Raw genomic sequence first — 23,712 nt, forward strand, 5'->3', positions numbered from 1 at the left:
ATGCATTTCCTGTTGTTGGTACGCGACAAAAGTGCCTTTTATTTGCGCCTGTGCAATAAATTGCTATTATTTTTTTGCAATACAAAACAGAGCTGGCCAAGTGTACTTCATCTCCTGTGCTGTAACATTAGACAAGTATGAAACTACATACGTAGCCGGGTGATATTTCCTTCGTTGGTAACACCAACACACACCAACACAGCAGCATATGAAACAGAGCCCCCATATTTTACAAAAAACGAGTTTATTGTAGTAACAGGGAAATAGAACACTACATTTGCATCGGGTTAAGCAAGTGCAATAAATAACTGGCTGTAAAAGCCAGACTCTTGCAACCCCATCCTCCCTTCTTCACTCACACAGTTCATTTGTTCCCAGGACTCACAGAAGGTACAGGAGGATTACAAATTTGATTTCTTGCTTAATTAATAACAAATTGGCAATGGCAAAAGCATACTCAAAAGAAGCTATACTAAATCTTGTTCCAAAAACAGGCAGAACACAAAAATGGAATGCTGATAAACGCTACTTAAAACCTGTGCAGTGTGATGCAGCCTAGTCAGTAAATGTAGGCGGCTTGCAACTGCAGTTAAATCTCACATTTCATAAAAAACGGCCAAAGCCCACGTAGCCTCGCAGTGCATGTTGCATTCCCCGTAAAAGCACACATTAGAAGCTGTAACACTGTGCAAAACGTGCAATAAGGTAAAGGAATACGTTCTATTTGGCTACTTTGTAAAAAAAAGTCAACTTGGCACTCCATACAGTTCATTAGTGTTCATTTCCTTGAACTGCTCATTTGTGAATTCATTAACACTAACCAGGGTTGGAGGTAACGAAACGACACTGGACAATTACCACCATGAATCCAGGTTAAAGAACGAAACACTTTCGGGGGATTGTGCTCTCCAGACAACAAAGGAAAAATAAGAGTAATTGATTGCAGTAGACTGATAACTTGGTATATACATAGAAGTCATTAGACATGTTTGTTCACAATAAAGTATCAGCCATTCATATTCAGACAAGAAAGGTTTGTGCTATTCCACATCTAACTGCTACTTGTGCCTATTTTCCTACAAACAAAGTGACCAAATACAAAATGCTACAGCAGGCTAGTTAACAAAAAAATGGAAACATTTCTCGAGACTAAGTACGGCACAGAGAAAATTAATTTCACCCTGAGGTGCAAAAACAAGCAGATGCAAGCAGCTTTCCGAGTCAGCACGCGAAGGAAGCAAGTTCGAGTGACACATTGCTCTACTGCACTTGTTTACATACAAGGTTCCACGTAGTTTCCTGGAAATAGGCCCGTCACACCATTCATGACGCCTTCGTACCAGCCGTCGTCATTCTTCTTGATTACGTAGATTACAGAGTTCTCGGAAAAGGAAAGCTCGTCGTCCTTGTCAGCTTCGTAGTCGTATATCGCAACCACTGTAACGAGGCAAAGATGCAAGAATTTGAGCGTTAAGTACAGCCCTTGACTGCACACACTAGAACTAGCACCACAGACTGTACTGTCATCTGTAGCGCATAAATGCTTTGCTAATTCAATTAACCGCTCACAAGACTTTCTGAATATGCTCGACTGTCCGAGCTTTTCAACACGATATCTTCGACATACCCCACAAGCTCTTGCATTCAAGACTTCATTTACCACGCAGTTCCTCGCTCATTCTTTTGATTGTGAAGTGCTTAACATTGAAAATACTAGTATGCTAATTTGTTTCATGTTATGCCCGATTATCAAGCAACTCCGCTACCCACCCCTACAAATAAATAAATAAGGCAGCTACAGACACTGTCAGTGTATCCCAGCCTTGTAAATGATACCTCTAAAAGAACGAAGTTAGTGCTTGTGCCGTCTGAAAGTAACAAGGGCCTTTTTAACCAAGGAACAAATTAAAGCATGCAAAACACAAACCAGAAGACAAAGAACAAGAAAACACCAGCTGTGTGAGCGAGTATTAGTTTCTTTCGTCATAAATCTCCGAAAACTAACATTTGTAATTGCGGATCTGTTTGTTTATCGTCTTGCTTTAGGCTATGAATGTTGTATGCATAGAGTCTCTTTGTGGGTTGACATTAAAAAGACATTTATGTAGAGATTTCTCCACCTCCTCCTGGTGTAATGCCTGCAATGATAATGCAGATACCAAGTAAAATAAATAGTCATGACTCCATTTTGGATGTCAGCTAGAAGCTTGTATATGGTCACCAAAAGCAGCAAATCAAGACTGTAATTTAGGTATCAACGAAGCAGTGCCGTTCCACTAAAGCAAAAACGTGGCAGGCTGTCCATAGCGACGGCTACCATGAAGGGTGCATTACATTACGACACCCTTAGAGCAATACAACACAACAAATACAGGGCATGCTAAAAATACTGCCACACCATTTTTTACACCATATTTTGGTTTAAAGGGCATGCCGGTCACTATAGAGATGAAATGCAGAGAGGGATAAAAACAATAACACCATTTGTGTTGCTGTTCTTGTTTTTTCTCACAGCGTTTGAATCTGTTCAGGGGATAAGCATTTTCTTTTGTAAACACCAACTATGCCAAGAGATCTTTCCATTACATTACGACACCTTTAGAGCAATACAACACAACAAATACAGGGCATGCTAAAAATACTGCCACACCATTTTTTACACCATATTTTGGTTTAAAGGGCATGCCGGTCACTATAGAGATGAAACGCAGAGAGGGATAAAAACAATAACACGATTTGTGTTGCTGTTCTTGTTTTTTCTCACAGCGTTTGAATCTGTTCAGGGGATAAGCATTTTCTTTTGTAAACACCAACTATGCCAAGAGATCTTTCTGTAAACATTTTACATAAGTACAGTCGCATTGGCTCGGATGAATGAATTCAGACGCTTCAAAAAAATACATTTTTGCCTTGACCTGCAGAAGAAATTCCTCTATTCTCTCGATTGGAATAGGAGCCTCTCTCTTAATGCATGGTCGGCCTTCAACTCTAGACTGGCCACGATGCAAAGTTCACTGACTTCAAGTTGGGGGACTTTGCCAGCCACTGTTCAGCTTGGATGAAGAGGGGTACAAGCACGACACCACTGTCGATTCGGCTTTGATTTGTCTGTAGGGGCCCCGTCCTGACGACAGGTCCGGGACTGCTGGCCCAAGTGGGACTGTGTGACAAGGGAAGCAAACCAGGCTGTAGCACTCACCCGCAAAATAGATTTACACTGGCCTCCGCTTTGCGAAGAGACAACGGACTACGATAGATTCGATACGAAGTGTCCCAGAAAGCCTAGAGATTGGATTGGTTGGAAACCTGTGGCAAGCCATGAAAGGCAGGCATGCAAGAGGTATGAGGTTTCTCCCTGCCCTGTGCCACGAAAAAACAAAAAAAATATTCTTGCCGGAAAACGTTGTCACGTGATCCCACTTTGTAGCCTGGGCCAGAAGCCTCAGCAAATTTCTTCATCCTTCCTCTTCTTATTTCTTTCTCTATTTTTTTTCTGGGCTGTCTCTGCGTATGATTAAATTGTAAGAAGTCTTCAATTCGCTTCTTCCCGTCAGTGCAGATGCAGAGACCTCCAAAATTACTTGTTTTCACACACTTCCAATCCTTTGCTGTGGCCAACTGCAGGCGACGAGGGTTGCTTCTTCAGTTGCTCTGGAAGGTCATGGTGCCATTTTACAAAGGATCTTAGCATGCAGTCATCTTGTGGCTTGTGCATCTAGCTTTTTTGAGAACAAGGGCTGCTGGGCTAGTATACCATGCCTTCTAAAATGTTTACAAATACACGCAAGCAAGGGAGAACAAAGAGAAGAGAGGGTCACTTCATTTTTGTGTAATTATAACCATAAGAAGCCAACTAACAATGAAGTCAGAAAGAGGAAAAAAGAAATTTAGTTTTTGTAACCATAATTTGGAAATCATCAGCATTTTAATTTCTCTTTTGTTGATCAAGTCCTCTTGCTGGAGGTTGGAGCCAGACATAAAGCTAAGTTAGATGTACAATGCTTTACCACCGACCTTCGAGAGGCAGAACTTCCCTCTTGAACATGCTCGGACATTGGTGTGTGTATACAAGGTTATACTTGCAGTGATAGCCAATGAGAGTGGTGTACATAATATCAGGGGGTTTTACATCCTAAAACAACGATATAATTGTGAGCGGTGCCATAGTAAAGTCCGGAAACTTCGACTATTTGGTGTTATTTAACGTGCACCGATATCGCACAGTACACGGGCCTCTAGCACATCAACTCCGCCAAAATGCGACCATCGCAGCAGGGATAAAACCTGTGATGTTTGGGTCAGTAGCTGAGCATCATAACCGGTTACAGCACTGCGGTAGATAATAGAGAACGAAAAAATCAATTCTGACGTTTTATATATGCCATAACAATGATACTATTATGACGCACACCATACTGGGAAACACCACGCTAATATACTGGCCACCCTCTTTAGCATCCACCTAAAGTGCATGACTACTTGAACCTTTTACAGTGTGAAAATGTCACCATCGTGGCTAGGAATGGACACCTAGGACTTTTGCTTGCCAGCAGTAGAACACCATCTGGGCACTAAGCTGCCATGGCGGTAGTGACAGCTACGAAGAGGTAGTGGCCGAAACAGAAACTTAGTACATATGCCAGAAATGAGAACGGAAAGGAGGAGAGAGATATGGAGGAATTTCAGAACCAAAAGGAACTCAAATGACGAAATGTGACAGCAATTATATATAATATTGTCACAAAGACACAGGTACGCAGGTACAAAATAGGGCGTTTACTTTCGTAACCCAAGGGCCAGAAACGCGAACACCAGAGCACGCGCACACAGTACTTCGTTGTCCTCCTCAGAGGCTGGCTACTATAGTTGCCAGCCTACCTTACGTCAATTCCCCCCTTTCAAGAGCGACCGTCCCGGTCGATTGACTGAGATGCTAGAGGTGGCCATGAAAAATAATATGATCACGCCAACGAAAAAAAAGAAGCCCACGCTGTTGTGGATAATAAGGAAAAGTTCGAAGCGTTCATAACTTGCGGGCATGGTACAGTTTCATCCGTACTACATGGACTACTTCTGGACGTGGACGTTTTTGGTTTAAAACTGGTGTCGGAGCTTTGGAGAACTACCTCGTAATTTAAGTCACTGAGGCAGCGCACAACTTCGTAAGGGCCAAAGTAGCGTCGCAATAGCTTCTCCGAAAGCCCACGATGTCAAACTGGTGTCCACACCCATACATAGTCACCTGGTTGATAGTGGACGTTCCTTCGGCCTTGGTTGTAACGGCGAGCGTCGACATCTTGCTGTGTGCGAATGCGGTTCCGTGCAAGCTCGCGGGCTTCCTCGGCTTTCTTAACGAAGTCATCAACGCTGACATTTCCGCTGGTGTCCTGGTCTAGGGGGAGCATAGCGTCTAACGGTGTTGTGACGCGACGGCCATAAACAAGCTCGAATGGTGTTAGGTCTGTGGTCTCTTGCACAGCGGTGTTATAAGCAAACGTGACGTACGGCGAAATTTCATCCTACGTTTTGTGCTCTACATCAACATACATAGATAGCATGTCGGTAATTGTTTTGTTTAAGCGCTCCGTCAAGCCGTTCGTTTGGAGATGATAAGCTGTTGTTTTCCGGTGGTTAGTGTGCGTCAGCTTGGTGACTTGTCGCAATAACTCTGCCGTAAAGGCTGCTTCACGATCGGTTATGAGAACGGCAGGTGCACCATGACGCAAAACAATGTCGTGGACGAAGAATCTGGCGACTTCAACTGCAGTTCCACTAGGCACAGCTTTGGTTCCTGCATAGCGAGTCAGATAGTCGGTTGCGACGATTATCCACTTATTTTCTGAGGATGACGTAGGGAATGGACCAAGAAGATCCATTCCCACTTGCTGAAATGGTGCTCGAGGTGGATCTAAAGGTTGGAGGAAGCCGGTGGGCTTTGCGGGTGGAACTTTACGGCTCTGACAGTCACGGCAGGTGCGGACATAGCGCTGAACGGACGAATACAGCTGTGGTTAGTAGTACTTCTGTCGGATGCGCGCTAATGTCCTAGCAAAGTCTAAGTGACCGGCCGAAGGATCGTCGTGGCACGCCTGCAAAACTTCCTCACGCAAAGCCGTTGGAACAGCGAGGAGAAAAGTTTCCTGGCTGCTCTCAAGATTTCTCTTGTAGAGAACATTGTTCTGCAGGCAATACGTTGTTAAACCACGCGAGAGCCGGCGTGGGACGATAACGTCTTCTCCTTGAAGATGCTGGATGACAGGAAGTAGCTCAGTGTCCTCACGTTGAAGCTCAGCCATCCGCACCACATCGACGATGCCAAGAAACGGTAAATCTTGTTCAGTATCAGATGACGTCGGGGAAATAGGAGCACGAGACAGGCAGTCAGCATCTGTATGCTTATGTCCTGATCGTTAGACCACCGTTATGTCGTACTTTTGATGGCGGAGGCTCCAGCGGACGAGGCGGCCTGATGGATCCCGTAGATTGGCAAGCCAACAGAGCGAATGGTGGTCACTGACCGCTCCAAATGGCCGGCTGTATAGGTAGGGTTGAAACTTGCTAACGGCACAAACGACTGCTAGGCACTCTTTTTCGGTGGTAGAGTAATTAGCCTCTGCTTTTCTGAGGCTGCGGCTCGCGTAAGCGATCACACGCTCTGCGCTGTTCTGCCATTGAACTAGAATGGCTCCGATTCCTACGTTGCTGGCGTCTGAGTGGATCTCGGTGTCGGCAGTGTCGTCGAAATGCGCCAGCACTGGAGCTGTCTGAAGTCGATTGCGCAGCTCTACGAAGGATTGTTGTTGTTCTTCCGTCCACACGAAAGGTACATCTGGCCGTGTCAGTCTTGCAAGAGGTTCCGCAATTTTCGAAAATCCTTCGACAAAACGGCGGTAGTACGCACAGTCTGAGGAATCGCTGAACAGCCTTTTTGTCTCCAGGACGAGGGAAATCGGCAACGGCAGCCAACTTCTCCGGATCTAGTCGAACACCCCCCGGGCTCACCACGTGGCCGAGAAACTTGAGTTCCTGATAGCCGAAGTAGCACTTTTCGGGCTTGATAGTAAGGTTCGCTCTCCTTATTGCAGTGAGGACACTTTTTAGCCTTGAAAGATCCTCGTCAAACGTGCTTGTAAACACAACGACATCATCCAAGTATACAAGACACGTCTGCCACTTTAGTCCAGCTAGTACAGTGTCCATCATGCGTTGAAACGTGGCGGGAGCGGAACAGAGACCGAAAGGCAGCACTTTAAATTCGTAGAGCCCGTCAGGCGTCACGAACGTGGTTTTCTCACGGTCGCCCCCGTCAACTTCAATTTGCCAGTACCTTGACTTGAGATCTAATGATGTAAAGAACTGGGCATGGCGTAGACGGTCTAAGGCGTCATCAATCCGTGGCAGGGGGTAAACGTCGTGTTTTGTGACTTTGTTAAGCCGTCGGTAGTCGACGCAGAAGCGTAGTGTGTTGTCTTTTTTCTTTACTAAGACAACAGGTGACGCCCACGGACTTGTCGAGGGTTGAATGACGTCATCATTCAGCATTTCTTGAACTTGACGCTTAATCACCTACCTCTCTTTCCTTCGGGGACACACGGCATGGATGTTGGCGAAGAGGCCGCGTCGACTTCTCGGTAACAATGCAGTATTTTGTAATGGTGGTACGCTGAACTTTCTATGCTGTGGAGAAGCAGTCCGAGAATTCCCTCACAAGGTTTAGCAGCCGCTCTTTTCGTGAATCTGGCAAGTCTGGGTTAATGTGAATGCGGCTTCCCAGGTCAGCACAAGCTTTTGCATGCGGTGAAGTCGTATCCATTGTGCCGATATCGAAAAAGTCAGTGATTTCACTGAGAAAAGCGACAGTAGTCCCTCTAGGGTCGTGCTGAAACTCATTGCTGAAGTTGGTCAGCAGAACTCGAGAGCGTTTATTCTCTAACCGAACAAGGCATTGGGCTATGCATATGTTTCGTTTGAGCAGCAGCGGGATATTTGACTCTGCAATACCTTCATAGTCGTTGAATTCATCAAAAACGTCGCAGGCTACCAAGGTGAACACGCTACTCTTCGGCGGTAACGTGACGTCATCGTCAACAATTCTCAAAGCATTGACGTAACCGCCGTGAGGGTTGCACGCTAAAGCGTGTGCCATAGAAAACGTCACCTGCGACTCTTGCAAATCAATCACGGCTTCATTATCACGCAGAAAGTCCAGTCCGAGAATCGGGTCCCTTAAGCAACTCGGCAGTATTACAAAATCTCCAAGATACGTGAATCCGTGAATACTGACTCGCGCTGTGCACCGCCCCACCGGAGTGAGAAGATGGCCTTCTGCCGTACGTATCTGTGACCCAGCCCACTGGGTAGAAACCTTCTTCAGCCTGCAGGCAATACCAATGCTCATAACGGAAGTGTCTGCTCCAGTGTCAATTAGCGCCATTAGTTCTTTGTCGTCCACAGTTACAGCAATGTTTGATGTCACCACTCTTCGTACCACATTTGACTGCGTCTGTACATCTTTTTGCTGCCGTCGCTGACGTCGTAGTAGAGGATCTTCCGTAGAGTCAGCGGCCTCACCTCCGGAGGTCGCTGAACTCGGTTTTCCCGACTTGCAGGACTCGGTGAACGCCGTCTCGGAGCGCCGCGTGAATAGGCTAGGCTCTGTGACCTGTAGCGAGCAGGCGACAACGAGCGAGGCTCTTATGCCCGATGTTCGATACTGCGACGATTCGAGATGAAACTCTCTATTTCCTGTGGTCGCTCGCCAGGTCGTGGACGAGGGGCATTAGGCTAAAATCCACGGAGACCCACACAACGGTATGGACATGTTCGGTAGACGTGCCCGGCTTCCCCGCAGTGGAAACAAAGGGGCCTGTGGTCGGGTGTACGCCAGATGTCACTCTTTCTCGGTCTTGTTTCGGCGATCAACAGTGAGCTGCGAAGACAAAAGCCTACCTCCATTTGCTGAGCGTGTCACTCATTGGGGTAAAAGACGCTGGTTGAACTGCACGATGGAGGACGTCGCACTGCTTCCGCGTAGCTCATCTCGACGCAGTGCCTCTGTTGTGGCACCTCGGACGGTTGGGGAGCGTAAACGGCTTGCCGTAGCTCGGCGCGTACCATCTCCACAATGGAGAGCTGCTCTGCAGGTAAAGCAGTCACCTGCATCTTTTGTAGCTCTTCCTTAATGAGAGCTCTGATAAGCTCTTGCAACGCGCTGATGTCGTTGCCGAGAGTGACAGAAGTGACATCACTTGGGTGTACACCACGGTTATATACTACCTGGCGCGCTGTTGAAGGGCCCTCTCCATGGCAATGGCTTCCTCATGGAACTCCGCAAGTGTCGCAGGCGGGTTTCGAATCAGGCCGGCAAAGATCTCTTCTTTAACACCACGCATTAGGCGGCGAACTTTCTTGGATTCGGACATAGAGGGCTCCGCATGCCTGAAAAGCCGATCCATGTCCTCTACGCAAGTCGTCACCCTTTCGTTAGGACCTTGAACGCTTGCCTTTATAGCACGCTCTGCTGTCTCTTTCCTGTCCTCTCGGGCAAATGCCTTGAACTTCCGGTGAAACTCGTCCTATGACGTAAGCACTGCTTCATGGTTCTCAAACCACGTTTTCGCGGAGTCCTCCAGGAAGCAGTACACATAGCGTAGCTGACGCTCTGAGGTCCAATCGTTGATGACGGCGACCCGGTCGAAATGCTCGAGCCAGTCATCGGCATCTTCAAAAGCAGTTTCGTGAAATATCTTCGGCGTCTTGGGCTGGTTGATAACCAGGTGCGTTGGTGCTGGCGCGGTGACGTTAGGCGGTGTTTGATTCATAGTCCTCTAACGTTCAGGTAGCAAACCGTGCTGTGGCTCGAATCCCTGGAGACGACGGCTGGAACGTACGTGCACAGGGGTAAGCTCGGCTGAGCTACTCGATGGACTTGCGTCAGGGGTGCTCTCAGGGGACCGTATCATCTACCGTACCCAGCACCTCCACCAGAAAAATGTCACAAAGACACAGGTACGCAGGTACAAAATGGGGCGCTTACTTTCATAACCCAAGGGCCAGAAACGCGAACACCAGAGCACGCGCACACAGAACTACTTCGTTGTCCTCCTCAGAGGCTGGCTACTATAGTTGCCAGCCTACCTTGCGTCAATATTAATGAAAAATAACAGACAATGATGCTGATAACTTGCCGTCGGCAGGATCTGAACTTTCCGACTAATATTTCTAACGAAAGAAAACTAGCCCATAAATGTACACTTTCCTTCATTCACAGTGAGGGTCTAGTAGACTTGATGCCTTCAGACAGTATGCGAGGGGTTATCGGTAAGCTGCCAGCTCGCAATAGACCACGTGCGACGACTAATATTTCTAACGAAAGAAAACTAGCCCATAAATGTACACTTTCCTTCATTCACAGTGAGGGTTTAGTAGACTTGATGCCTTCAGACAGTATGCGAGGGGTTATCGGTAAGCTGCCAGCTCGCAATAGACCACGTGCGACGACTAATATTTCTAACGAAAGAAAACTAGCCCATAAATGTACACTTTCCTTCATTCACAGTGAGGGTTTAGTAGACTTGATGCCTTCAGACAGTATGCGAGGGGTTATCGGTAAGCTGCCAGCTCGCAATAGACCACGTGCGACGCGACACAAACAGGCAAAAGCCGCAATGGCAACTGGCGGCGCTCAGTAACGCTTCCATGTTTAAATGCACATACTGTATGCCCCATGAAGCGGATAGGGCAAACCTTTCAGTAACAGTGTTGAGTGGCTACTGCCACTGTATCAGTGGTAGAGCATCGGACGCGTTACTCCAAGGTCCCAGGTTTGGATCCTGCTGCCAGGGGCAAGTTATCTTTTCGTTCACTTTTTTTTCTTCACATTTACATGACAATCACTTGTAATAACATCTCCTATACTTTTTCCTTGGCATCATTGTCTGTCAGTTCTCTTCAATACTGTGTTGAACAAAGAAAACAAGCCTTTAAATTTTCACTTCTCTCCAGAAATCATATATGGCACTTTGTAGAGCGAAAATCTGGAGACGAACTGTAGTCCTCCACTAAGGCTTCTTTCTGGTGGTATCACGCAACCATATGCGTTTGTCAGCCCTCGTGCAATCCTCCGTGCCCAAGAAACACTCTGAGCACTTACTAGAGCCAGACAATGGTTGAAAGAGAGAGAGAGTGAGAGGAACCACATCTGTGGGGGCCTCACCTTTCTCCAGGTAGGTCTTGGGGACCAAGTCCCGCTGGGCGTCCGGTCGCTGGTGCCCGTAGGCTGGTGGGGAAAGCTGAACGTAATTACCGGGGTACAGGGGCTCGGGAGGTGGTGGAGGGGGGAGCGGAGGTGACACTGCGCACACACATACACATTCCAGGCTTGTTCAAGGTCGTCCAGGCAGCATGCACACACAACTGCCTCCCTCAGATCATGCGGATCAACAATGAGGGAACTCTGCAAAACTGCAAATCTGACGAGAACGTCACTACAGCAAATGCTTCAACACGGTCCCACTATGGAAAAATGTAAATCGTAATCACATGCCTCCAAGTGCTGCATTCGTAAGCAAGCTGCACACTTTTTTCAACATATTTATGACTACGAATAGCAGTAACCATGCATCATCTCTAACAAAGGATTTTAGAAGTTAGTATCAGCACTCTGCAAAATCAAACTTCAATTTAGTACACTTGCATTCAGGGTATTGAGTTTAGTAGACAAGGTGACTCTTTTTCTAGCAAGCATTAACAACATTCAGAGCTAACTATCTAAATGCAGCAATTTTTACATTCAGCCTTCTAATGCATAAGCAAACAATACTAATGTTTCAGGTTAGTTTATTGAAATTTGGTGGCTTCTCATGGATTAGGGCCTAGCAGCATAACAGCATGATTGGCATCGCTTCTGGCCACCATGGCAAATGTGTGCCAGCATCAGCTCCTGTATAATGCTGCAGACATTTTCTCCATGCTATTAAAGCACCCAAGAGGCATCTAAAACAACTACTGATGTAAGGGAGTTGAATATACCATGCACACCACGAAGTCGTGGTAAACGTAATGCCAAATTATGAAAAAGAAACAGTATCGTGGCGATTCCACACAATCCAGCATTCAATACTACAGCCTTTATTTTATTTGCTCCTTAAAGGCCTACAACACTTATGCACAGACAACGAAAAATAAGAACAGTATTACTAATGCATTGCAATGTCGAGAAAGCTAAGAACGAAAAATTCGGAACATACAGCTATAAAGTTTTCTACTTAGTTCACTCAATGACATGACAAATTCAATTCACAGAAACGAAGTCAATTGTACCAAGGCAAACAGGCTGAGAAGAAGAGATCATAAATGAACAAAAGCAATTTTGGGCACAACATAAGAAATGCAAACGAAATTCCATTTCACCAAAAAATGACTGCCACACAGTCGCTCATGTCATTCCAGGAACAAGCTCTCGAGCTATTTTTAGTCTATAGTTTTCAACATTAAAATTAAAAACTGGCCCTACATTTCAGCACCCGTTCGGTCCCTTCCTCAGGAGTTGACTGTCCGACAACTAAAAAATCGTGCACATCTCCCCGTGAAAAGAAACCTGACTAGTATGCGAAGCAGCCATGGGTCGACTTTCTGTAAAGAGGTGCTCTTTATTCATCATCATAGATGTTCATGATTGCGGACAGAGCCGCTTTTGCGAAGCCGCTTTGCGAGTATGAGTGCGCCTCCGCTGCACTCATACTCATGTCTTCAATCATACTACTACGCTGTGTGTGTCGGAGAGAGAGAGAGAGGGCCCCGCCGCGGTGGTCTAGTGGCTAAGGCACTCGGCTGCTGACCCGCAGGTTGCGGGTTCGAATCCCGGCTGCGGCGGCTGTATTTCCGATGGAGGCGGAAATGTTGTAGGCCCGTGTGCTCAGATTTGGGTGCACGTTAAAGAACCCCAGGTGGTCGAAATTTCCGGAGCCCTCCACTACGGCGTCTCTCATAATCATATGGTGGTTTTGGGACGTTAAACCCCACATATCAATCAAGAGAGAGAGAGGAGTAAGCCCTTTTATAATAAAGAGCAGCCCAGCGTCGTTAGTGGTCTCCACTCAACCAGAGTACGCGCAAGAGAGGAGCGAGTGCTTTATTACAATGCAATCTAGGAGGAGTTAGCACATTTATTATATACACAGCACGCACCGGAGTGGAGCGATGGATGGATGGATGGATTGATGTGGCTTTACCCTTTAGATCGAGCGGCGGCTAACGCCACCTAGCCGTAATATTGAACCAACAACTAGATTTATTTTTTTTCCCCCTTTAAATAGTGAAGTTGAGGACTGGTACTTTGCAGTGAAAGGTTTAATTTTCACTCGTGCCTTGACTTTAACCACCAATCAGATAGCCTCCTAGTTAATTCTACCCGCTTAAAGTCTATTTTGCCCTCCCTGTCCTAAACCCCAGTGCTTTGAAAAACTCTGCGCCATCATCCTGAACTATAGGGTGAAGCCCTTCACGGAACATTATTGAGTGTTCGGCAGTTTCCTCCTCCTCTCCACTTGCACTGCATACCGTGTCTACCCCTTCGTATTTGGCCCGCTATGTTTTGGTTCGCAATACTCCCGTCCTGGCCTCAAACAGTAGAAACTACCCAAAGTATTATCATAGATCAGTAGAGAACTACCCCGAGTATTATGACAGATCCTTTCCTTGGCAATTTCCTGCTTAAAAGTTCGATAGATTTCTAGTGCGGACTTCTTAATCATGCCTACTGCAGCTCTACTGCAGAATCATCTAGTGGGCGCTCGGAGTGGCTACGATGATGGACAAGGGACAAGCGCCGACCATCAGCTGCTTCGCATCTCAAAGAGGTCATTGTAACAGTCCCCTGGAAATATTCACCTGGCTGCTTGCCATTGCATTTCGCATGAGCAGTTCACCAACACCACACGCTCAAAATAACCATGATTCCCAAGCTTTCATGATAGAAGAAATCATTTTAAAAAACATATCTTGGCCGCATAGATGTAAAGGTCCCCTTGAACCTTTAAAATGCATTTTTATAAAGATCAATTTAAAAACAACTTCTTGAGTTTGAAAAGCATGTTTTTGGTACTTTTGATATTCAGATCAGCTATCAGAAGAGCAATATGAGCCATTAATGGCTCAGAACAATAAAAGTTGCAGGGCAGAGAAAGATAGTCCTAAAAGAACAATATTTTACATTTTGTCATGGTGCAAAATGAAAACTAAGCAGCTTATTGAAAAAACTGATAATATACTGTATTTTACTCACATTGGCACACTCGCACAATAGGCGCACCCCAAACTTGGCCTTGATTAGTAGCTCTGTACTGCATTTGCTCGGTTGCAATTAGATGCCCTTTTGTGTTAATTGAAGCAAGGAAAATTAAAACAAAAAAAGACCGCGACAGAACTGCGCCAGCTTCTAGGGTTCGCTGAGTGAGAAAGAAGGGCGGCTGCTTGGCTGTCGAAGTAACCTTTGTACTGGCGCCGGTGTTGCTCCAGCCGCTAACTCAGTCACACGCGCTCCGCACAGAACGTGTGATCGTGTCCTCGTCAAGTGCACATTGAGTTTCCAGTTGGGAAAAGCGTCATTATTGCATTTGCTACCTCGTCCGCAAATTTCTCGACTTTCTGACAGGAACTTTTGCCTTTGCTGCCACTACGCAAACTTGTGTCGTAGATTTTCTGGCCGCGAACCTAAACATCGTATCATGTGCGCTGCTGTTAGATTAGTGCCCGAGTGCGATGTTTTCGACGCCCAATCTTCGTGTTGTCTTAGACAAACATTCCACGACAACATGCTGAATCGTAGGCTAGGCCTAATCACTGTTGGTGCTTTTTGGTGGTGGTCGCGTGCGGTTTTCGTTGCGGTTTTCTGCAGAATCAACGCAGCTCTTTTTGGTGGTTCTACTTGATCGAAAGGGGGCTTGAGTGGCGCTTGTAACACTCGAATGGTGGTTTGCAATTCAATTGCAATGTCTTCAATATGGGGTGCGAGCCAGTGAAATCAAACCACCGGTACCATTCTGCACACAAAATTTCGGTTGTGATAATGTGTATAATTGTGCATATTCTAGGTGGCCTGAAACATAATCTGTGAATTTTATAGATGGCACTTTCTTTTCGTACTTTTTTTGTTCATTTAGTTAGAAACGCAGATCTTTTGATGGTAATTTTTGGAAATTTTAATGCAAACCACGTCGAATGCCTCTATTCCCAGATGAAGAAGGTTGTTTCGGTTGTAGTGAGGGTATTCTTGACTTCAGTCTATGTTGTACGGTCTATGTGCTAGTTAAAAATAAAAAGTTGTCGAAAATTTTACCCCCCGTAATAGGAACACCCTTAACTTGGGGCCAGATTTTCCGGAAAAAAAGTACACCTATTATGCTAGTAAATAATGTATTTAAAATTGGCATAATAGCCTACTTATACAGCAAAAATTTCATTGCCCTAAGCTACATATTAAAAACATTTTTTCGAGTAGAACCTTAACGAAAGTCTCCCATTTAAGCATGAACTGCTGCTGCTTTTCCATACTTACCATTCCCATGACGTTCATACTCTGATGTGGGCACAATGCCTCCACTCATTATGTGAGGTGGTGGTGGCTCGGGGAGCCGATCCGTGAGGCTTGAGGTCATGGGGTCATTTGGCGGTGGTGGCTGGTGAGCAGAGACCATGCTGCCGTAGTGCTGACTCTGCGCCATTGAAGTTGGAACCATAGATGTGGGCACCTTGGCCATTTGGTGGCCCATGGCACTCATCGACATTGTGCCCGGAGCGGCTGGATTCTGGGACATCGGGGGGACGACACTCCCTGGCGGTATGGCCACCATTGAATTCTGGGAAACGCCGCCTTGCATCGGCGGGTTCTGGACGACACCCTGCTGCTGCTGTCCCGTGTGACTCTGGTGGTTTACAGTATGGTGTGGCATGGAGTGGTGGTGATGGCCTGAGAACAAGAGAAGAGACGAGCTGTCAGCCTACCTGGGAATTGGTGAGAAGAGATAGTTTACACTGAATCAGCTACCTTGTGCTGTGGGCAAACTTACTCATTGTATGCTGGCTCATGGGGTGCACCATGCCCACTTGAGGTTGACTGGCCAGAGTAGGAGGAGGTGTCATCTGGGATGGTGGCAACGCACTCTGGTGGCTTGAACCGTGGTGGCCATGAGCTGGCAGTGTGGAGTAGCCGCTTCCTGGAACAGTCGGTGATTAGTATGATTGGATGAATAGAACTTTATTTAAAGCAATCTTAGAAAATGTGGCCGAGTCACTAGACACCAGGGAGTCACTAAATGTCCTTGCTAACAACTCTGAGCAGGCTCGGTCCACCAGCCACAGCTGGTCGTCCAAGCCAGGGGCATGGGACAGTGCCACAAACAGTGGAAAAGATCTGCCCGGGTATGCCTGCAGGTGGTGCAATGACACTGATGCAGGGAGGGTTATGCTATTGATTATGTGGGATAAAAAAGCTTCAATGCACTGATTTTTGAAGATTAATTCTATTTGACCAAGCAACATTAAAAAACTTCTTGAGTGTCATGCTCACCGTAATGTGAAGAGATTGCATAGTTTCCACAAGATAAGGCAACATACAAGCAAGGAAGCTGCTAGCATATGCATCAGTAGTTTGATTGATTCAGAATGGTTCGAGTGCTGCAATTCGAAAAAGGGGTACACTGGGGGTATTATTTTTCTGCTTGATCGATACGTCCCAAAACCACCATGTGATTACGAGAGATGCCGTAGTGGAAGGCTCCGGAAATTTCGACCACCTGGAGTTCTTTAATGTGCACCCAAATCTGAGCACATGGGTCGACAGCACTTTTGCCTTCATCAAAAATGCAGCCACGGCAGCCGGGATTCGATCTCGTGCCTGCGGGTCAGCAACTGAGTACCTTAGTCACTAGACCACTGAGGTGGGCTTTCATTTTTTTTTGCTACAAATCAGCTATTTTACACCATCGGCAAAAAACAGTGCCAAACCATACTTTTACACCAAGTATATGAGCATCAAAGCATAGTTCATGAGTATAAGTAACTTGGTTGTTGAGCTATCCTTATCACGCAGATACTTTGAACAATGTATATGTTCAGAACTATACGTTATATTGAAAGCAGTTAAAAACCGAGAAATTGCAGCAACCTTACAGTCAAATAGCCAACTGTTAGATATTACTCCACAAGAGCACAAATCCACCTCTCTCTGGCTCAATGGGTCAGTAGATGTTGCACTGAAGACAAGACATTTTCAGATTAGATAGGAAACATATGCACTCCAGTGTATACCAACCTCTGCGAGGGTGGCCAAGCGGGTAGTTGGCAGCATAATTGCTAGGCACCTGTGGTGGGGCAATCGGGGGTGCAGGCGTGCGGTACTCTCGAGAGCCACGGGTCAGGGACCCTACGGTGACCCCTCGGTTTGCTTGAGGGGGTGTTGGCGGCTTGGTTGTCGGTGCTGGTCCGGCATTCATCAGTGCCTGCCCCAACAAGACGTACACAAATGAAGGATGTTGCAAACATGAGCGGCACCGAGGTCAAAAAAGCTAAGGTAATTGGTGTCTCCGTTGGTCAAACAAACACAATTTGTGCTGTCAACAGCTAGCAGATGGTAAATGAAAGTAGTATGGAAATAAGATGAGGTTGAGAATGTTGTAGGTTGCTGGAGGGCCTCGCCCTATGACATTTACCGATAATTGCCCTATCCAGTATCCTCTTTTGAGATTATATTGAACTAATGTCCCTTTTAAAGCGAAAGAACAGGACCAGGTTGATTGGCAGAACATGAGGCCATTGCCTTGCGATGAGCGTATTAAGCTGATGATGATGATGATGATGCATAAACCTTGGCATTATAAGCTCCGAACTGGATATGAAATGAAGGATTTCACTGTTTGGGGTTTCCTGAGCAAAGAAAGCTACATCCCTTCAATGACAACTTTGGAAGGGTTCACAGCATTACAAAATTGTATTTCAACAGTGAAATAATTGCAATGTGGCCGAACGAATATCTGAGAGCAGCTGACACAAGCTGGCACAGCGTGGCGCTGTTACAATAAGGGTCATGTGTGATAAGGCAGAGGTTAGGAAATAGCTGAGTCACTGCCAAGAAGGTCACTATTGCTAGAAATTGAAATAATGTACGAGGTACTCTGATTTGATCAGCTAGTGGATGTTCCAAACCAACACCAGAGGCTATCGAAGATGTATTGGATCATTTCAGATAGTTCTGATTACATTTAATTTTCTTGTAAATCTGCTAGTGTTATCACACTTTATGTACATTTAAGTGTGGTTGATTTTGTCCTGTTACGCTTTTCACTGTAGCTGATGTTCGGTTACTGGTATGCTTTAGATAGAAACAATGAAATAAGTAGCTCAACTGTCATAGACCAAAACGTTCCAGACTAAGAGCACTGACCTGAGAAGATGGGATGCGCCGGGCTTTGTTAGCGCCGTTACCAGCTGAAGATGTGCGAAGTCCGTGTCCCACTTCGTCCAGCACAGTGTAGTCAATGGGGCGACGAATGTACTTGACGGGGCGCTCTTGACTGGCCGGGGCCAAGATTTTGTGTTGGCGAAGTGTGCTCTTGTTTGCAGTCAGCACACCAATCTCACGCCGGGCCACTTTCTCCTTGTGGATCATTACTGTCTGACCTACGCAGGTGCAAGACGGTTGAAGCTGGCAGAGTTCAGCATTGTGGGGGAGGGCTCGAAATAATGTTACCATGATAAATATAAATTCTCATTCTTTCCAGGCTTTCTCAGTGGCCCTAGCAGAGAATGATTATATAAGAGAATTGAGCTTGTCACACCATACCAGACATTCAGTAATATATAGCGTTCCAAGATTGAGCCAAGTCAACAGCTAGATTTGTAAAAGATCAGTGGGCTTTTTGTTCCTGTTTTTATCTTACAAAATTGATTATAGCCGCCTGTGGCCACTTTACTAAACTTAAATGAATTACAGATGATCAACAGCACTTTAAACCACAGACACGTGAAACGTTCATCATTCTTTTGACACATTGCCACATTCAACTGTTGGGCTATCCAAATAGCCATAATTTCTGTTTCACCTTAATGCAAGTTTTGTGACTAAGAAAAATACTGCAGATTTTTTAATGCATTGCATAGGTGTTTGACATAAAGTGCTTATTTCCCATACTTCAAAAAATCGGAATGTACTCGACGAAGACACAAGATGAGGACGACACAGATGCCGATTCATCGTTTATGACTTGCTCACTCACTACCTTAATGCAATTTCTCATGTGTGAGTCATGAACAATTGCATAACAGTATAACAACAACATTAGATCAAATTGCTTACATTGACTTCTGGTCAAGCTGGAAAGAACAATAAGCGCAGAAACACACAACTATAATTCAATAATGGTTTAGTTCAGCCATTATATTACTTTACAAAGAAATTTTGCATTGAATTTGACAAGGGTACCCACTATGGCAGAGCGAAGTTGTCCCAATAAGGCCAGAATACAATTGAAATTCGCTGCTTGCTTAACCGATTTAAGTCACTTTTCTTGAAAGGATTTATAAACATGGTCTCCCAAAACAGTTGCGCACAAGAAATGGGCAGACGTATTTGCAGTAGTGTTGCATGCCAATCTTCTGTTCTTTCCACAGAATCATGCAATTACCTCTGCGGTGCAACGTATGCAAAAGTTGCAGGCATTGTTGGCAGGCAGGGTATCACTTCATACACGGTGCATTCTTGCCTATTCCATCGCAATCATTTGTTCTGCCTAATTATTTTGTCGTATTGCCTACCGCTCATAAACCCACCAGATACGGCAAAAATTGCATGTGTAGCGTCTTTCAGATTGCTTACCAAGCGCGAGAAAGAAAATTGGACCAGAATGCTTACATTACTTCGTGCTTGCACTAACAAGTGTGACACACACTCATGTATTAGAACAAAGGCTTGCATCAAGTAGGTGCACTGATAAAGCAAGAGTGTTGAAGAGATCATTGAAGTTGAGCTGGTTATAATCGAGGCACAAAATATGTATGAGCACTGCTGTTATTATGACCGCAAACTGGCAAGCCAAGTGGGCTTTAATTATTTGTGACTCAATAGTAAAAATGTTGAATATACAAAAAAAAAAAGCCAGGCAGAGGGCAAGATAGTAAATAAATTCATCTTTGCACAGAACGGCAGATATAACAGATGTAGTGAGAAAAATAACACACACAACGTCGATGCAAGTGTCTTGCATATTTCTTGTTTTGTTCACTTTATCTGCAGTTATGCATGAACAAGGAGAAATATGTTTATCATAAGTAGATTTACTCAAAAGCTTATACTGTACCATATTGTTTAATGAAGGTGGGGTTAAATTAATTGATGTGAAATGAACATTTTGGAGGTGTTACTCAAAGCCCCACCAAATTGAATCATAACCATTGGGTTTCAGATCCCAAACCACAATATTGTTCGACAGGCACTGTAGTAGAGAGCTCCAAAAATTTCGACCACTTGGGGTTCTTCACTGCACACCTAAATGTAAGTAAACGTGCCTATAGCATTTCAGCTCCATTGAAGTGCAGCCGGGGTTTGATTCCACAACCTACAGGTCACAAGTAAAGCACTGCAACAACATGACCACAGAAGTGGGTCCCAACAAAGCGAATCAAATAAGAAGTTGTTGAATCTGGCGAGAAAATCGTGTAGTAGATCAATAATATTCAATTAGTAGTATAACATAACAGATTTTGCACATGCGGAATCCAGTGGTGTATATTCTTGCACAAAATGAAGGTAAAATTTACACTCGGAAAAACCCACCTATGTGGTTGATGTGCGACTCCATCTCCGACAGCTGGGCTGTCTGCAAGTCCAGTAAGTGCAACAGGTTGTACGCGAGCGTGTTGATCTGGTAGGCGACGCTGGCCAGAGACTGTGTTGCAAACTTCTTTGTCTCCTCCAGCGCTGCATGCTTGTTCTCAGACTGGAATGCAAGAGACGACAGTCTGTGGTACCTGCATCGCATGGGTGCCTCCACACCAGCATTGAATTGGCTGGTGATGCACCTTTTAAGTTTTCACACCAATTACTGCTACATCACAGATCTTGACAGTGTCTAAGAGGGCCTCAATATTTCTTATTAAAAATAAAGTACACTGTCCTATGAGGGGGCCACAGACCAAACATACCAAGTTTAGGAAAATCTTGTCGAGCCAATGTTGCCAAAATACAAATGTTGCTTAGAAATCTGCGACATCATGCTTGTCTATTTGGGCACGAAACTTTAAAATGAAACTTCAACCTAAATTTTATTCTCTATTAATAAACCTATGATGGTGAAATCAACATTTTTATTTTTTTGGGATGTAATTTATCACTCTTAATTGACTCGGTGCTTTAGTGTCCCTTTATGGCATCTTTTACTGGCCACAGGAGCAGGGTTGTTTGCTCCATGACAGTGATCTATTCCACACAGGTAGATAGAGAATCGAACTAATCATTTTAAACCATACTAGTTAGCTACCAAGGTAAGTATTTCAGCAGAAAAAGAAGGGAAAACAGAGGTACCTAATGTGAAGCAACTTAGGTAGCATACAAAGTTATGTTCGCATGTTCCACAGCTTGTAGATGGCACTATGCATCTTGTATAACGACCCAAGCAGTGCTTCTGCAGAAAACTAAAAACTCACTGACAGTGTAATCTTGACAATTTACTCTCTACAAGTTGCATCTTGGGAAGTTGCTTCACGGATGCTGTCGCGTTCGTGTTTTTTCCTAACCTGTATCAGCCACTTTGCGACACAGTGGCGGAACTAAAACCATTATCGTAGCTGTCTTCCTTCACATCGGCAATAGAAAGCGGTGGTTGAAAAAAAAAAAACGAATCTGTGCTGAATGACATATTTTAAACGTCGATTGAATTATTTTACATTCCACCTAAACCGATTCACCGTTATGAAACGGTGCCACAGAATGTTGACAACAACGATCACGCTCAAGAAATGCAGCACGCATCCGCTGCCAGCGTCAATCGGTGCTGCCGCTTCGTGCCACATAGGGATGTGTCAAGCTGTGACACACGCAGATTCGGGCATACATTCCAGAACTGGTTTGTGTGATGTGCACAAAGAACTGCCAGCACGACAATCTTAAGTGGCTCATTCTCACCTACCACAGACAGATTTCACGCTATCTGAAAGCTTGCTCTATGATGTTGGTATCCACTTTCACAATCTTCAAGTGATTGAAAGATGCCACAGCACCACGGCCTTCAAACATAAAAAAATTAGTTTCCTTTTGTTATGTCCTGCTGATGTCGCGCACCATACGGATATTGACAACCAAATCTAACGTTACAATAAAGCCTTCACGCAGCAGACTCCCTATGTATTCACGTCCGGTTTCATGCATTCTCCCTGCCCGCGCTTTATTTGTTGTTTGATTACGTGTGATACGTCTAAACACTTGACCACGCACCCCCCTTGTCGGACAACCGTTAAATGCGCATTCGAGACTGGCATTTCAAGTACCGGGTGCCAGTACCTGAAAGTAGTTGGCTTCGCAGTACTCCGCAACTTTTTCAAGGTTGGTGTGGCTGTCGTGGATGTTTTGCCGTCCATCGGGAATTTCGTGTTGGATAAGTGTCATAAGATCGGCCATGACGGATGGCATTTTGAGGCCGGCTGAAAGGGAGAAAAAAAAAAGCAATAAATATCCGATACTACACCACAAACGAGTAACACACAGACGAAGACACTTTCATGGCCTGACGACATGGATGGGCTAGAGGTTGCCGTTTTGAAAGCTTCAGATGACGAGCCGCAGCCCCGATCACCCGATCTAAGCGCACTACCGGCAAGTGTGCACTCCTATCGCATCATGCTCGAAGGGGCCACTCGCCACACTGAGTCCGGTACAAGGCGCTTTCATCTGATCCATTTAACACTCAATCGTTTAAGCGTTGGCAAACGCCCGAAACTACACGATACATCAGAAACCAAGGAACGCTAAGACGAGCCGCCAAGTAAAAGGGAACTGAAATGACAGCGTCACGTCCCCCTGAGAAAGCTGCGAGTTAGGCTTACTGCGCATCAAACATGCCACCAAATAACGCAGCGCGATCGCCTAGTTATGGGAATCTTTACAACGACAAGCGTCTCTTTGTAATGAACTCACCTGCTGAACAGATGGTAGGCTAGATTGGTTACTCCCTGCAGCAAACTTTAGTTTAGCAGGGTACGCCCTGTCCAACATCAGACGCCACTAGCGTCCTTACCCAACGCACTCGCCCACTCTCGAAACTACTCAAATCGCTTCGATGGTAAGTTATTGGTGAAATTATTCCACTTACATTTGCCTTCTATGCCGTTTTGAATTTTTATTGCAACAAGTGAAATTGTTCGTAATTATAAATATGTGAAAATATAGCTTTGCCCATATAATGCTTCACGTTTTTTTTTCTGAATTAAGGTTAAATGTTTTCATATATTGCAAATTTGTATCACCATCTGTGGAAAAAAAAAATGTAAGTCTACAAGCAATGCAACCAGAATTGACAAAATCTCTGAGGTTCAGTTGTGACTCTCAAAGGCCAAGTTAAAAAAAAAAAAACGGTGGATTTGGAGGTTGATTGTTCAATATGACCGCCGACACAATTGGCGCTGTCTACCATCCTAGTACTTGAAGGTATGCGACCGTTTACGTAT

The 23,712-nt window shown here is 45.2% G+C and overlaps 1 protein-coding gene across 4 annotated transcripts; it reads right to left on the reverse strand.

Moving 5' to 3' along the window:
• Positions 1 to 227: 227 nt before the first annotated feature.
• On the reverse strand, positions 228 to 23,336 carry Abi (tyrosine kinase Abl). 4 transcript variants are annotated; one of them, XM_075892540.1, is made up of 10 exons: positions 23,183 to 23,336; positions 22,550 to 22,689; positions 20,828 to 20,990; positions 18,440 to 18,675; positions 17,312 to 17,498; positions 16,068 to 16,214; positions 15,557 to 15,967; positions 11,216 to 11,278; positions 3,020 to 3,160; positions 1,338 to 1,437 (listed from the first exon to the last, which is right to left on the reverse strand). In XM_075892540.1, exons 2-9 carry the CDS (start codon positions 22,676 to 22,678, stop codon positions 3,021 to 3,023), a joined length of 1,476 nt encoding a protein of 491 aa, XP_075748655.1. In that variant the 5' UTR covers positions 22,679 to 22,689; positions 23,183 to 23,336; the 3' UTR covers positions 1,338 to 1,437; position 3,020. The 4 variants fall into 4 exon arrangements, with proteins under 4 accessions (XP_037278636.2, XP_037278635.2, XP_075748655.1 ...); XM_075892539.1 differs by having other exon boundaries at positions 11,216 to 11,353; XM_037422739.2 differs by lacking the exon at positions 3,020 to 3,160 and having other exon boundaries at positions 228 to 1,437.
• Between the last annotated feature and the right edge of the window lie 376 nt (positions 23,337 to 23,712).

The sequence above is a fragment of the Rhipicephalus microplus genome, chromosome 4 (assembly GCF_043290135.1).
Source record: "Rhipicephalus microplus isolate Deutch F79 chromosome 4, USDA_Rmic, whole genome shotgun sequence".
Lineage (NCBI taxonomy): Eukaryota > Metazoa > Arthropoda > Arachnida > Ixodida > Ixodidae > Rhipicephalus > Rhipicephalus microplus.